A 13,613-nucleotide genomic window follows, 5' to 3' on the forward strand; every position below is an offset into this window, starting at 1 on the left:
TAACCCAGGGGTTACCGCAGCGTTGCCAGGCAACGAGGGACAGCGGTCCTGTGAAGAGCCATTTGTCACACTGAGGGGACTGGTTGAAATGCAATAAAGAAATGGTAATTCAGCTTATTTATCAGGACAATTACTTACGCAGTATTAGGGGTCCATATTTAACCTACAAATACATAGTCATAAGAGGAAACACGAACACAAACATTTGCTAAATACTAAGGCATAGGACAGACAGATGGTGTTGGGTTTCTAATCAGCTTTACTGTGAGCTTAAAGTTGCTGCACATGCTGGGATGGGGGAAAGGCCCAAAGTGCTTTGCCAGCTTTATTTCGGACAGCTGTAAGTTAGCTGTGGGCTACAACATAAGGTGTGTGTGGAAAGAGAATCTATGCAATTCTTTCCCTTGTTAAGTAGATAGCGCTAATTCCCTGGGGTAGAGTGGTAATCCGAAATGGCTGCTGGTGAAATATAGGCACAAAAATATATATGTATCCGTGTATAGCTGTACTTATAAGACTGGTTGTCCTGTGGACTATTCCGGTATCTGATTTGCCCCCCAAAATGAAGACAGTTACCAAAGGAAGGAGTCTTTTCCTCTAGACAATGTACTTCCAAGTGTTTTTTCTTTGAGAATTTCAACAATGTTTCTTGTCAGGGGCTCTAAATCCTCAAGCCTGGGATGAACTTAGATGTCAACGATGTAGCAGCTTTTCCTTGACACTTTGTTTTTGCTTCCCAGACACCAGCTGCTACTCATGCGTTCGCCATGGCCCAGAACGTCTCTGGTGTTACCTCGGTGTGAAAACGTGTATGCGGTTTCCTGAAAATGGAGTATCTCAACATCACTTAGAGCACCTCGCTTCAAAGTGTGGCTGGCGAGTGGCATTGGCCTTATTTTTTACTTAGGAATGCTTTGCTAGGAGAAGCATGCTTTTTGGTGAACATGAATGGCCGGGCTCTTTCCCTGGGCTTCTGCTTCCTGACCCAAGTCACCGAAACCTTGATCTTTACGTATTTTGCCACCATCTCCTTGGCTGACTCGCAGGGTCTTTTCCCAAGGCTGGAGAATGTGGGAGCTTTCAAGAACGTGTCACTTGTGCCAACCCAAGCGACGTGTGGACTTCCAGACCGAAGCACTTTTTGTCACAGCTCTGCTACTGTGGGTCTCAGGTCCTGTACCCAGCGGCTTTGCATTCAGGATTGCCCCTATAGATCTTCAACTCCCGTCTACACGGCCCTCTTTTCCAAAGGCCTCAGGAGCTGCATCACAGCAGACGAGCATGATCTGTGTCCCAACTGCCAGAGCAATTCCACAAGTTTTATTTTTGGAAGTCACAAGAATTGCTTTTCTTCTCCTCCTTCTCCGAGGCTGGCGGCATCATTTACTTTAGCTGTGTGGCTGAAACCTGAGCGAGAGGGTGTAATGTAAGTAGTAGAGTCAGTGTGAGCTTTCCTAGGGTCTTGGACAATCCGTAGTAGTGACGACGATGGCCACATGGATTCTAAACTAGAAATGAAGGCTAACCCTGGAATTCACGTGATTGAAGGTCAACTCCTTTGCTAGTCTTCCCCTTAGGGTTTACTTTCCAAACTTTCCCCCCTAAATTTAGATTGTGTTCCTCTTTTTCATGGGTGAAGTGAGCCCTCAAAAAGAATATGTTAAAACAGTTTCATTGCAGGCAGATCTGTTTCCCATCTCATTTATCTCCCAGCCACTGAGCCAATACTTTGGTCTTGGCCTTCAGAGGCTCAGCCAGGCTCAGTATAAGTTTTAACGTGTAGGAGCTAGTGATACAAATGATTGCTGTGTTCTAAGTTCTGATCTCGGTTTTTATAAACAATCCACTCCTGCCAGAGTGTAAAATTTTCATCAGGCAGAGAGCTCTCCAAGGACTTAGGACTGTGTTTTATTCATTCTGATTTTCCCAGGAAGAGATGTTTGTTTGACTCATGGAAGATATCCATTCATATGAGTTGAATACATGAATAATCCTCTAACTCTGAGAACATAACAGCTTTTGACCCTTTACCTTGTGGTGTTTTCTGATAGGATATATATATAGGTAAGCATAAGAGAGTCCCAAAAGCTTTTATGCCATCAATCATAGTAGAAATGCTTCTGGTGAGTGTGGACTGGGGGCTTCCTTCACATTATTTTGTGTTAGTCTGTAGAATCATCTGTGTTTCATTCTGTAATAGCCTCTAAAACTGACCTCTCATGTGTTTTCCCTATTTAGAGCCAGTCTGGAGATTTGAATAAGTAAGGAAATTTTGAGACCTTTTTTTTTTTTTTTTTTTGCTTATCTTTTGTCTTCCTGTAGGGTTTTTGACTCTTCCCCTTCTGACAGTTTCTTTGTTTGAGAGTGTTGGCCAAATATCTAAAAACTTGTGAAACAAACCAGAAAAGTCTTATAATCTCATAAGCAAATATGACTTAAATGTCTTTCTTGTTTAGTTTTAATTTGCCAAGTGAGAGTTGGCATATTTTTTTCATTTGGAGTTAAAATGATCACAAACCATTATCTCTATTTCTGTATCTCTTGTAAAAGCAAACCTTAGGTTTTTTGTTTATTTGTTTTGTTTTTTTATTGTTTGAAATGTCAGTAAATCCAACCTACTCAGTTTTTGTAAAGGGTCTAAAGAGACTTAAAAATTGTCTGTTGACAAATATGTCTAGGGAAAATTATTTTTCCCCAAGTTTTTTTCCATGGGATAAATCTCTACCCAATTCTTCTTCTATTGGTTTCATTTTGTATAAACAAGACAGGGGTATTGATAGAGGCAGTGGCACATGGTTTACGGTCTAGAGAGTTCCATGCATCAAGGTCGTTTCCATTCTCAAAACTAAAATAACTGTGGGAATTGGGGGAATTTCGGGGTGTTTGCACTAGATAAGTAAAACAAACAAAGCATGGATTATCCAATTATTGTTTATCCAGGAGCAGAATAAATCCAGTTCCTAAATATTTTGCTACCTGCCTTCCTCTCACATTCATTATCTACCAAAGCTAGTATGTTTACAAGCAAACAAAATAGCAAGGAAGATAATCAATAACATATTAAGAAATGCATTTTCAGTAAGCTTGGGAAAATAAGCCTGCATTTGGCAAATACATTCTTGAGTAATGGTCAAATTTTAACTTGTTGATTTAAACTCAAGAAAAATGAGTAGAGGCAAACTCTTCTTAGGTTGTTTGAGACCTGGACACCTGGAGGCAGGGGGTCAAGAGATAGCACTTTCATCCCAGGGATTTAGAAATATCAACCCACCAGAACGTTTAAAGAAAAAAAAAATCACAGTAGAATTTCTTTAAAGTTGAACCTGTTTGCCTGTGTTAAAAATATCCTTGTTCTCATAACTTTATCACCAAAAAATGTACTAAATATAGGAAAACAGTGAAATAGTAACTATTAAGTGGTCTCCAATCTTATTTTCACCTCTCAACTCCAGGAAAATGTACGTGCAAGTGAGAAGGAATAAATTGTGGAACATGTGACCTTTAAGGAAAATTTTAAAACCTCTTTAGCAATAGTTCTTGGTTGGTCCTATCTTACCTTTGTTTCTTTGATGCTTCCTCTTCTCGATTTGGTCTTCGACTCCTTGGTTTTGGGGTCTGCTGTATACCTGGTTCTGCTGTTCTCAGAAAACTCATGAGCTAATGGGGGAAGACAGATCGATTGGTACCATTACTAAAGCAGCACAGTGTGTTAACTGAACACCAACAAAGGCCGCTTAAGCTACCCTGAGCCAGAAAACAGGGTTCCAGGATCAGGCATGACCCTGGATACGCCTGAACTGAGTAGCAGGCAGCTGGGTGAAGAAAAGGAACCAGACCCCTCCATGACCTGGTGAAGTTCTCCTCCCTGCTGAGTTCTTGTCTGTGACATGCAGGTTGATGGGCATCTTTAAGAGCTAGTTATTTGGGGAGATGTTAATAGCTAATATCAGTGATACTTGTCTTTAAATAGCAGATCTTTGGGAGTAATCCACTCAGGAGGCTACTAGCAAGTATTCATCATGTTCTCTCTTCTGCTAAGAAGTTGAATCTCTAGATTGAAATGTGAGAGAGAGGAAACAGCTTCATAGCTGTTTCTGCTCAGGAGGTACAGAGTGGCCCGAAACATGCAATCATACACTCAACATAAGATAATTTATTTGTAACATAAATTACTGTAGAAAATAAACATTTATAAAAACACCATTTGTCTATTTACAGGGATGGGAAAAGCGTGCCAATATGATGAGGATAGAATTGATTTTTAAAAAAATCAACTGGGTAATTGGCCTGATGTGAGTTCTAGAAAATTTCTGAATGTTCTTCCATTTTATCAGAATATTATTTCACTGTGGTCTTTAGAAGATTGTATGACCTTTCATCCAAGATCATTAATGTCCTATCAGTGCCTCAGTTGGGCTGTGTGGCCATGGAGAGCTCTTACAGACACTGGCTTTGGCTTCTGGTCAGTTGATGAGGAAGTAAGTAGAGTCTGCGTGCAGTTGTCCATTCTCCATTTCATCATGGGAATTCAATAGAGTGATTCTGACTTCAGGGCTAGCACTTTCGAGTCTTCTATGGACGCTAAATTCTCTTTATAATAATTTTTTTTTTTTTTTTTGCACGGATGACTCAATCCCCAAGCAGGACATCGTGTCATGTACCATTTCCTATAAAGGAAATAGCAGAAGACTAATGAGCCAACAGGCTAAATGTTGGTTTTGCCCGATGATTCAAGCACTTTCATTTTCATCATGAATCTCATAAAAGGTGTTGAGGTTCTGGGGAGTATATTGTAAATAAGAATTCCTTTTTTTTTTTTTTTTTTAATAAAAGGGCTTCTTAATTGGAGTATAACTTGCTCTGAATATAATGGCATTCAGGCACTCATTCCCTGGGTGCCCCTCTGAGGGGAGTTTGGGGTGATTTTCACACCACTGTAACTGCACAATGCCTTAGCGTGCCTTTTGGTTGGATGCTGATCTTTTCTCTCTCTTGGTTGCTTCCTAAGGTGTGTTATAGAAAAGACAGCGGATGGGCAGATTGTGTTCAAACTTACAATATCCGAGAAAGAGACCATGTTTTATTATCGCACAGTAAATGGTTTGCAGCCTCCAATAAAAGTAATGACACTGGGGAGAATTCTTGTGAAGAAATGGATTCATCTTAGTGTGCAGGTGAGTAAAATAAAAAATATTTAACATTTGGTTAAACACAAAGATCTGTCTTCCTTTCTTTCCTTTTTTAAATGGCATCTCCCCACAAGGTCTGGAGCTGTTCTTTTTGATTTCATTTCTGTGTAAATGACAATTAAAGAAAAATAACATTTAAATGACCTGGTGATGTATCTCTTGATATGCCAGCATTCCCCTCCCCCTCAAAAAAAAATGCTGTGAAAACTCCCACCAAAGCTTGGGACAATGCTCTTTGGGATAATAAGATCCTTAGGAAATTTTTGTTTAATTTGGTTAGTATATTATGTTAAAAAATGTGGCGGGCTCTTTCAGGGACTGCTACTGATTTTACTAGTTATGGCAGCATTAAAGCCCCTGCCTGGTTTTTACAGCTGTCTCTTGCAGATTGCAACTGATGATGTGAATAAAATTTGGCTGTCACATTAAAATGCTGACCTTAGAACTAATGAACTTTACACTTCAGATGCTCAAAAAGTGTTATATGATTACTTTAGTTGTCAGCCACAGTTTGTTTTAGCCTTAGAAGCTGTTAAAGGCTGAGATAACTGTGAGAAATCTGGTATTTTACAGTTCCTGGGAATGGAGATGGAGTTTATCCTTTCTCCTTTTCAGGGTCCTAGAATGGCCCAATGCAGCCCAAAGTCCCCACACGTGGCTTTCACACCAGAGGTCCAGTGTACAGCAGTCCCCACTCCATGAGCTCACAGGGGTGGCTGAAGAGTGGTTCATGCAAACCCCATTCACACTGAAGGACAGTTGTGCCCTCATTCTTATTATGGCAGTAATCTTTGATGTCTCACATTGTTCTTCCAACCTGACGCAGGTTGGAAGTAGACTTCCTTCAAGGGCCTTGAGAATTGTTATCTAGTTTTTAAAGTTTATTTTAGCACAGATATCATTCTTGAGGTTTTCAATACACTTCGTACATATCCTTGTTTTGCCTGATTGTAACTGAAATTCCACTGGTCTTGGCATAGTAGTACATTAAAAGCCTTAGGGAGAAAATCTGAAATATGAATGAAGAGAGGTAACAATGATTGATTTTTATAGGAAGGTATTGACAGAAGAATACTGATCAGTGTGTTTTGTCTTATCTACTCAGCTTTTACTTAGGATTTGAGTTTATCAAATGCAATTGCCAGTAAGTGGTCTTTCCATAGCACTAGGTTTGAAAGGAGGTTAAGTCATACCTGGTTTGAAGGCCATGTTTAACACACGATGGATTCAGTCTAGTTGTGCTTACCTCTCATTTCCCAGTAGTTAAAGATAGGGGACTCATATGTCCTGTATCTTGACATTGTCCATCCCACCCGCTGACCAGTGCAGCCCAATTAGGTTATAATGTTAAAAAATATGGAAATGCAAACTGTTGAGGAAAGGGAATCAGCAGAAGATGTCACATAGATAATGTTTGTTGCATATTTTTGCATCAACAATGATAAAAAAATGTTTTTTACTTCTCTTTATTTTGCCTTATCTGTGAAACTGTGCCATGTTTTGGCAGGCAGTAGTACATTAAAAGCTTTACAAAAGAAAGTTTAAAATCCAAATGTGAAAAGGTAACCATGACTGAATTACTCTCCTGGGAGTAAAATGCTCTTAGAGTGCCTATTGAAATCAGCATTATCATTTCAATACATGTCAAATATGAGTCATTTCCTAGTTTAGGCAAAAATTTCTTTATAAATCTTTAAATCTTTCCCTTCTTTCAAGAAAAGGTTAAAGTACTTATGATTTAATGAGGCTGCTTTATTTCATATCTGGTGGACTATCAAGAGAAAACTTGTCCTTTCCAATCTGTGTACTACTTTTTAAAATTTATTTTTACATAAGTTTTCCCCCATTCTACATTGTAAGTTAAAATGACAGAACAGTCCTTAAACATTAGGACTACCCTACAGATCAGTCATTTGTTCGCCTGGCATTTCTTGGTGCATTTGGGGACAACCCAGCATTGTGAGAATCTGGATTCATTCAAAGGAAAGTTAGTGATTATTTATTCTCAATTGGAGATCTGCCTAGGGTTCCTTTAAATTGGACACCAGTCTGAACATTGAAGATATTATGAAATTTATAATAATTCATTTTATAGATGTTTTAAAAGGAATGCACTCTTTCTTTAAAGGTTGCTATAAAGTAGTGCGGAGGACAAGAGATCAGATGTAGGGATAATTTATTCAGGTAATTCTTCTCTGTAGTCTTAGCAAAACCATTTGACTTAGTCTCCTTCCTTCCTTCCTTCCTTCCTCCCTTCCTTATGTAAAAAGAGGTTTGGACTAGGTGACAAAAGGAGGGCTCCTTGAATTCCTTCTGAATTCACATAAAAAAGTAAGTGGAGTGTTGGGGGGTAGGCACAATTGAAGTTTAGAAATCATTTGAGTTTTGTAGGGTTGTCTAGATGTAAGTGATGGAACCAGTTCCGTGAGCTGACCATTAGGCTTGTGTGCTGTCTGGTGTTCAAAGAGAAACATTTTTTTGGCAGATTTTTATGGCCAGGATGGGGACAAGTGCAGCTTGTAATTCTTTCACAGTATAACTGCAAAGAATATATTTTTATATTAAAGGCAACTTACTGTTGCATTATTATATCATATATCCAAATTCTGTTTGATTTGGGGATTAGAGACTTCCATCATGCTGGGCATGGGATAGAACACATAACTGATAATCTGGTTTAGTCTCATTTCAAATTGCAAGCCCAATTAATGTGTATGCATATTTTTACTCATCTTCTAACAGGACCACAAATGAATGAATTTATATGGTGTGTGCATGTGTGTATGTGTATGCATATATGTGTAAAAATAAAACATATACCCTTACTCATAAAATTGGCTCAGAAACCATAATTTAACTTACAAAGGGCCAGTAACATAAAATTAATTAACAGATCTGACCTTACCCCTTACCTCAGAGAGTTTACTCCATACCAGCTTTCCATCAGTAAAATCAGAATTTTCATTTCCCAAATTCCAAAAAAAAAAAAGAAATGAGTTTTAAATAATTAAATCCTTGAGCAAAAATGATGCCAAGAAGAGTCAGACATACAGAACACTGAAGGTCTAATTTCTTAAACAAAAGATGCCCGATGTTATAATAATGGATCTAAGAGCTTTTATTTAAGAACTAGCATTTTGAAGCTTCAACCTGTTGGAAAATGATTAGTTTTTAAATTAATATTCATTCAGGGACTTGAATCTGACACGATTGCCAATTTAAATTTCACTTTGGGGTTTAATATATTGGCTATTTCAAATTACATCAAGCTGAAATTTGTTATGTCATATTTTTTTATACTAAAACTGGAAAAAATCAATTCAGACTTTTTATTATCAAATGGGGAACACTGATACAATTAGCAGATTTTTTTAAAGCTTTGTTTTCATATAGAATCAGCACGTGGTTTTGGTTGTTGTAAGAGATCTCTTTTGTTTTTTGTTTTCTTAAAAAAAGTTTGAAATACATAAAAGAGTTTTACTTTAGCAGTTTGTTATGAGTTGGGAGGTAGAATGATGAGGAAGCTTTTCACATTTAGCTGCCCATCATTTAAAAGTCAAAGCTCAGACTTTCTTATGGAACAACTTGTTTCCCTTAAGGAGTTGTACACATTTTATAGGACAAAGAGCATGTAAGAATCCTTAGTATAGTAACCCTTGTAGTAATTATGCTAAAGTATGGTAAAACAGTTTATAATTTGCAACTGATGAAGTAGTACAAACATGGAAGCAAGACATGGTTCAGCAGTGGGCTTGCATGCATTTTCTATGATCTGTCCAAGATTCCTGGATACACTGACAGTTCAAGAGCCAAAGATGGTTCTAGCCACGGTGAGGTAAAAAAGAGTAGTTCTAATCTAATACAATGAAGGACAGAATGCGTGGTAATTCAAGTTTGAGGAATCAATAGGTGAAGAATAGGGGTTTTCTAATCACAGTTTGTTCATGAAATATGTTCTTTTGATTTATGTATTCAATCTGAAAAAGGGAAACTATTGATAGTTCTGGAGCAAAAGAAAATGCAATTTAGCCAACACTTGCTGGAATAAATAAACCAAGTCTCTCAGTTAATTTCTGGGGTATGTGCCCCGTGCGTACTTTATAAAAGTATTCCATATCTCTGTTGATTGAAGGAACATAGAATGTCCATGCAAGCTGATGGAAGCTTCCTCCTTCCGTCCAAAAAGCTTTGCGTGCTGGGATTTTCATGGGGACACCACCTCAACCCTCACTCCAGGAGAATCCCAATCCATATTGTTTAATACTTCCCATTGCTTTAAACTGTAACTATTGATATGTGTGGGTACAAGGGTCAAAGATTGCTATTTGTGCAAAGCCTTCTGTTTGTCTCCAGCCGCTGAGTGTCTCCTGAATTAGTTGACTAGGTTTAGTTACCAAAAACTAATTGAATATCAATAGAATTTATCAAGTTATATTTCAAAATTAGTTAAAAATGTTGATAATAGTAGCTGCCATTACTGAGCTCTGATTATGTAGACTGTATTAAACATGGTATATGTTTAAATTTCAAATGCTTATAATAGTTCTGTGTTATTGGCTTATCTTCATTTCACAGATGAGGAAAATAGGCCTTAGGCAGGTTAGGTCAGATTTACAGCCTCGATTTATAGTCTCCAGTTTTTCTGACCTTTAGCAAATAATAATAATAATAATAATAATAATAATAATAAAACTGCCATGGACCTAGGTCACTATGATGATCTGAGGAATAAAGTTATTTGAATCCACTTACCCCAAAAACAAGAACTGAAGACATAGCTATAAAGTAAATATAAATTATTTTTCTGTTTGTAAATTTTTAAATGTAAATATTTGTAAGGCTTCCCATATTGGCATGCTTTGTACAAGTAATTAAAATCAGTGTATTTTACAACTATCTCCTTATTGAGACAAATGGTTTAAGTGCACAACAGAGTGGAATTTTATATAAAGTTCTTCTCAGTATATCTCTGGTTCATGGCAGTCAGAAACGGAACAACTACAGTGGGTTAAAGAAAGAATATATCATTTACCCTGTCCTGATCACTGGATCCCTGACGTATAGAACCAAGGCATGTTATGATACAGTAGAAACAAGAGGAGGATTCTTCCCACTTGATGATGGAGAGAGGTAAAACCACCCAAGTAAAAATTATTCTCTGTGCGTTTTTGTACGTGACTTCCAATATTTGGTAGGAAGGTGTGGCTTTAATTTTATTAAATTTATTTAATTTTGACATTTTACTTAAATTGTGCAAACTTCAGAAAAATCATGTAATTCCTTGAAATGCTGGATACCAATGACAAATATGGAACAAAGATAAACCCAGTCTGTTTGGTTTACACCATAAATGTGACGTGTAAAGACAATAATGTCTGATAAACCACTTTATAATCTGTTATGATGGAGCTTACAGTCTATTAGGAGAAAAAGACAAAGAATCACACCAATGAGAGCAAAATTATAACTGTGATATGTGCTGTGGGATCATATGAAGGACAGTTTGATCAAATCACTGAAGTCAAGGAAGGCTGACTAGAAGAAATTACATTAGACGTGTGTATTAGTTTTCCAGGCCTGCCCTAAAAAAAGTCACCAACTGGGTAGCTTAAAACAACAGAAAGTTATTCTTACACAGTTCTTGAAGCTATAAATGTGAAATCACAGTGTCCACAAGACCGGGCTCTCTCTCTCTCTCTGAAAACTGTAGAGGAGTAGCCTTCCTTGTTTCCTCTGCCTCCACTGTTATGTGGCTATCTTCTCCCCTGGTGTGTCACTGTCTTCTCGCCCTATAAAGACATGGTTATATTGGATTAGGACCCACCCTAATTCAGTATGACTTCATTTTAACTGATTGCATCTGGGAAAACTCTATTTCCGGTTGAGGTCCTATTTGTGTAAGCACTGGGGTTTAAGATTGTGGGCAACACAATTTGGTAGATAACAAAAGGTATACCCTAGAATGCATAGGATTCAACTAGGCAAAGTGAGGAGAGAAGGACATTCTATACATGCATAGTAAGTAGCACAAACATCCTTTTATAAAAGAGAGTATGTTGCATGGGATAAATTAAAAGACCAGTGTGGGTAGAAGGCAGCAAACGAGAACAGCATGTACAATAAGCCAGAGGGGTTGGAAGAGGCTATATTTTAAAGAACATTGTTGACCACGTCAAAATGTTTTCAGTGGGACTCTACTGAAATGTTTTAGGTAGAGTACAGGTAATGGGGGAAGAAGGAGAAGGAGGGAAAAATGTTTGACCTAAGCAGATGATCTTTTCATAAAAACCCCTTTGGTTCCAGTAAAGGAGAACAGTTTGCATGAGGACAAGATTACAGGGTTGTTAGGTTGAGCTCATGTTCCACAGTGAGATATATAAGTATACTTTGAGCTATAGAGATGATAACAGATATGTAGAGAAGTGGTCAGGTTTGAGAGCTCTTTGGGAATTTAAAACAAAGGACTTGCGAATGGAAGAAATTGGAGGTTAAGGGAAGGGGGTTGTGATAAATCCCATGTTCCTGGCTTGGACAAGTGCATGGATAAGTTTCATTTGCTTAAATATAAACACTAGTAAGAGAATCAGATTTTTTAAAAAAGATTTTATTTATTCATTTGACAGAGGACATAAGCAGGGGGAGAGTCAGAGGGAGAGGGAGAAGAAGACTCCCCTCTGAGCTGGCTAGGAGCCTGATGTGGGGCTAGTTCCAGGACCTGGAGATCATGATGCCTAACCATCTGAGCCACCCAGGTGCCCAAGAATCAGATTTTTGATACTTAGCACATATGAACTATAATTTGGCTCAGGGCAATAATTCTCAACTGTAGAAATCATTAACGTCATAGAGACTTGAAAAAATATTCTGATGCCTACACTCAATTATGTCTTCATTGGTCTGGGTGGGGGCACTATCTCTTCACTCCTTCTTTCCTCTATGGGTTAAAGTGGGTAACAAAGTAAGATAATCTGAATTTCAGACAGGAAATGATCATCTCCTATTCAGGTATGTCAGGAAACATGAATAACGAAGGTAAGATGTGAATTAACTCTTGAAGCTACATAGGATTTAAGTAGGTGGGCAAGAGGAGGAAGGAAAAATTCAATAGATCAAAATGGGAACAACGCCTGAGAGGTGAAAATAGCAAAAGGTTTCAGTAAGGGGGAGGGTCTGAGTTTCTTAGAAATATATCATGTCTTAAATACAAAAGGCTGAAAAAAAAAACAACAACAATAGCTTAGAGGTTTACATAGAGATATGGAGTTTGGTTTTTTTCCCTCCTGACAAGCAACCCATTTTTTCCCCACCTGTTCCTAATCCAATCTATTTGGTACTGGCTATAAGCCATTAGTATATAAACAATGCATATATACACACACATACACAAGATATTTAGCTAATATGAGCAGAAAATCATCATATATCACATTATAATGTTTACCTTGTATAAATCTGAATGTTATCAATCTAATATTTCACAGCAAAAATTTAAGTTCAGTAAGACCTTTCCTATGGAAAGACCTCCAATCAAGTTCTAAAGCAAGCCATGAGGAAATAAATGTATAAACTTAGAAAATGGTATTTGAAGAAGGTAGCAATTTTTCTTGCTTGAAAATGGTTGATTCTCAGCCAGTAGAGTCAATAACCATAAATATATAGCCAATAGCTATAAAATACAAAAGGAAAATATATACAAATATTATCGTACACATTTATTACACATGCTACTAAAACTGAAAAGTGCTATAAAAAGAAGTCTTTTCCAGTGTCTACTTATTTGTATTCAACAATCTCTAGTCTTGAAAATGCCACTATGGTAATTCTGTAAAATTTGTAGTGGTCAAAATTTGATGGTAGTGCTTTTTAAAACCTATATTATTTAATGGAATAGTCATTTGTATCACTTTCATGTAAAAGCCAAATATAATAAGATGGATAATTTGGCTTTTTCTCTTTCTCTCTCTCTTTTTTTTTTTTTTTTTTTTTTGAGAACAGGCATTCTTGTGCCCACAGGGCTAACTGATGCCTTCAGTTATACATGAACAATTACCACTAAAGTCAGAAAGAACAGTGTGCATATAACCTAGGGCAGAATTTGGCCTATGGTATGTATCACTTGGTAATGGAATGGAGAATATGACTTTATTTAAACATGGACTTTAACAGTTTTATTTCCCCATACTGTTTCTGTTGGTATTTCTCTCTCTCAGATATAACATTCAAGTGTTCCAAGCAGCTGCATTGCTCTGGATACATTATAAAGGCATATGTTCAAGATACCAGTTTAGATATCTGTAAGCCAAAAAAAGAATAGTTAAAATTAAAACAAATTAAGAGAACTTTTCAAAGAATGGAAAGGCTTTAATAGGTTTTTTAATCTTCTGATTAACTACAGCAGTGAAAAAAATACTGATATTTATAAAT

At 37.2% G+C, this 13,613-nt stretch overlaps 1 protein-coding gene across 1 annotated transcript in view; it reads left to right on the forward strand.

The window, feature by feature from the left end:
- Positions 1 to 944: 944 nt before the first annotated feature.
- The window catches only part of USH2A (usherin), a 714,551-nt gene continuing 701,882 nt past the window's right edge, over positions 945 to 13,613 (forward strand). The window contains exons 1-2 of the mRNA XM_045983172.1: positions 945 to 1,426; positions 5,009 to 5,174. Coding sequence (XP_045839128.1) covers positions 945 to 1,426; positions 5,009 to 5,174 — 648 coding nt within the window. The remainder of the gene's footprint in view (positions 1,427 to 5,008; positions 5,175 to 13,613) is intronic.

Source organism: Meles meles, chromosome 17 (genome assembly GCF_922984935.1).
Source record: "Meles meles chromosome 17, mMelMel3.1 paternal haplotype, whole genome shotgun sequence".
NCBI lineage: Eukaryota > Metazoa > Chordata > Mammalia > Carnivora > Mustelidae > Meles > Meles meles.